Here is a 2,354-nt window from a genome sequence, read left to right on the forward strand (position 1 = left end):
CCCCTCCCCCGAGCGCAGCAGCAGGTTGCGGGGGGGGGGGTTGGGGGTGCACCCCATGGTGCGACCAGGTCACACCCAGCTTTAGCTGCATGTCTCCATGGCCGAGGAACTGAAACAGGCAGAGGGGTGTCCCCATAGCTGCTGTGCTCCCCATGGGACCTGGCAGCTTGCTGCGTTAGGACAGGGGTGCCCCATGCACCAGGGGACCCTGGGCTGGGGTGGGATGGCAGCACTGAGCGTGGCCAGGGGCATGGGGCAACCATGGGGATGTGGATGCCCTGTTCTGGGGCCCTCCCCAGCTGGGGCTGCAAGTCCCCACCTGCCATCCAGAGGTTCCTCAAAGGGCTCTCTGGGGAGCTGCTGCCAGGCTCAGCCCCAGCACAGAGCCCTGCCCTGGCCCTGCTTTTCTTGGGAGCCATTGTGCTGGCATCACCCCACAGCAGTGCCCTGCCCTGTGACCCACAAGCCTGTACCTTGACATGGCCATGCCATGGGGCTTGTGGCTCCACAGGGAACTGCCTGAGCCTCTCCTTCCCTCCCAGCAGCAGCAGCTGAGGCTGTGGGCAGGGGGCGAGGGCTGAACCCACAGGATGGGGAGCCTGCCCAGCCGGGAGAAGCCACTCAGCATCCCGCCAGTGGTTGCCGACACCACGCAGCCCCCACTGCCCATACAGGCAGGTAAGTGCCAGGCAGGTGCCAGCTTGGCCAGCATCCCTCGGTGTGCCCATCCTCCTGGCCCGGCTGGGGGAGCCCTGAACCCCCTCACCTTCCTCGCAGCCCCCAGCAGCTTCCTGGCCCTCTGTGACTTCCCCTCCGGCGCAGGAGCGGCTGCCGTCCTGAGGATGGGGGAGCAGCTCCGTGTCCTCTCCGAGTAAGTCCCCACACTGAGTGGACATTCCTGCAGCCCGTGGGGCCATCCTGGGGGTCCCCTCCCTGAACCCAGAAGCCTCAGACCCTCAAGATGGCTTGTCCTCCTTCCTCACAGGGATGGGGAGTGGTGGCTGGTGGCATCCAAGGTGTCTGGCAAGGAATGTCATGTCCCCAGCAGCTGCGTGGCCAAGGTCAGACACAGGTAAATGCTGGGAAGGGTCCACCCCAGGGGACATGGGCCCACTGCAGAGAGCCTGGCCAACCCTCAGCCACCGTGTCAGAACATCCTGCCTCTTTTCTCTCCCTGGGCTGAGGAGCAGCACTGGGGGCTGGGGGAGGCAGCATGCTCTGTCAGGGTATCCCCAGGACATGTGCTGCTGCAGCCCAAGCTGTTTCCTCTGTCCTGGCCCGGGTGCTGGGTGTCCCTCTGCAGCCTGGAGAGACTCTGCCAGTGCCCACTACCTCTGCAGGTGGCTGTACGAGGGCGTCAGCCGGCAGAAGGCAGAGGAGATGCTGCTCCGGCCAGGCAACCGCAGTGGGTCCTTCCTGATACGGGAGAGCCAGACCAGGCGAGGTGAGAGCCCTTGAGCACCATCTGCTGTACGCCCTCCCAGCCATCCCCACTGGGGTGTCAAATGGGGCTGATCCTCCATCACTGGCACCTGGTGGCAGGGCCTGCCCTGCGGGGCGGTTTCCTGGCGCTGCTGGTCCCCACTGCGTGCTGAGCCCTGCCAGGGGGCCCCAAGAGAAAAAACCACCAGCAGGCTTCCTGCAGCTTTTGGTTAGGCAGAGAAGTGAAAAGGTTCAGCCTTTGAAATGAAACTGGGCCCCATCATGACAAGGTGTGGAGGGGACCCCGTGAGGTGATCCTGCCGGGTGCCGCGGTGCACACAGCTGATGCACCGGTGCTTCGTGGCTCCGCAGCCACCTGGGCACGTAGTGGGCCATGGGGCTGGGGATGGCCCATCCCTGCACGGCCCCTGAAGTGCACACTCAGGCACAGAGCCACAGCACTCAATGCTGAGGGTGCGTGGGACATGGCAGGCAGCTTCACATGGTCATCCACTGGCCCAGCACTTCCACAGACCATAGTTGGAGGAGCTCATGGCATGGGGCTGCCACAAGGATGCTTGCAGTCATGTAGCCCCATAGGGAGATGGGTGCTGCTGGTCACCTGTGGGGCAATAAAATCCCCCGTGTGGGAGAGTGCAGAGCAGTGGGGCTGAGCAGGTGCCTATGGCAGCCCCCCCGTCCCTGCAGGCTGCTACTCACTGTCAGTGCGCCGCAGCGAGCGCGCCTCCTGGGACTCAGTGACACACTACCGCATCCACCGCCTGGAGAACGGCTGGCTCTACATCTCACCTGGGCTCACCTTCCCCAGCCTACATGACCTGGTGGACCACTACTCTGGTAACACCCTGCTGGCCCCCCCAGTGCCCCCAGTCTCGGGGGGGGAGTGGGAGGGGGAGGGCAGGGGGATGCCC

At 64.8% G+C, this 2,354-nt stretch overlaps 1 protein-coding gene across 2 annotated transcripts in view; it reads left to right on the forward strand.

Annotated features, from left to right (window-relative positions):
* Positions 1 to 2,354, forward strand: part of SLA2 (Src-like-adaptor 2) — a 4,141-nt gene that overhangs the window by 357 nt on the left and 1,430 nt on the right. The window contains exons 2-6 of one of the 2 annotated variants that reach the window (XM_014961157.1): positions 543 to 678; positions 778 to 871; positions 986 to 1,072; positions 1,341 to 1,444; positions 2,131 to 2,280. In XM_014961157.1, coding sequence (XP_014816643.1) covers positions 591 to 678; positions 778 to 871; positions 986 to 1,072; positions 1,341 to 1,444; positions 2,131 to 2,280 — 523 coding nt within the window. In that variant the 5' untranslated portion in view covers positions 543 to 590. The remainder of the gene's footprint in view (positions 1 to 542; positions 679 to 777; positions 872 to 985; positions 1,073 to 1,340; positions 1,445 to 2,130; positions 2,281 to 2,354) is intronic. The other variant, XM_014961158.1, reaches the window with a different exon arrangement.

Source organism: Calidris pugnax, unplaced genomic scaffold, assembly GCF_001431845.1.
Source record: "Calidris pugnax isolate Ruff unplaced genomic scaffold, ASM143184v1 scaffold518, whole genome shotgun sequence".
Lineage (NCBI taxonomy): Eukaryota > Metazoa > Chordata > Aves > Charadriiformes > Scolopacidae > Calidris > Calidris pugnax.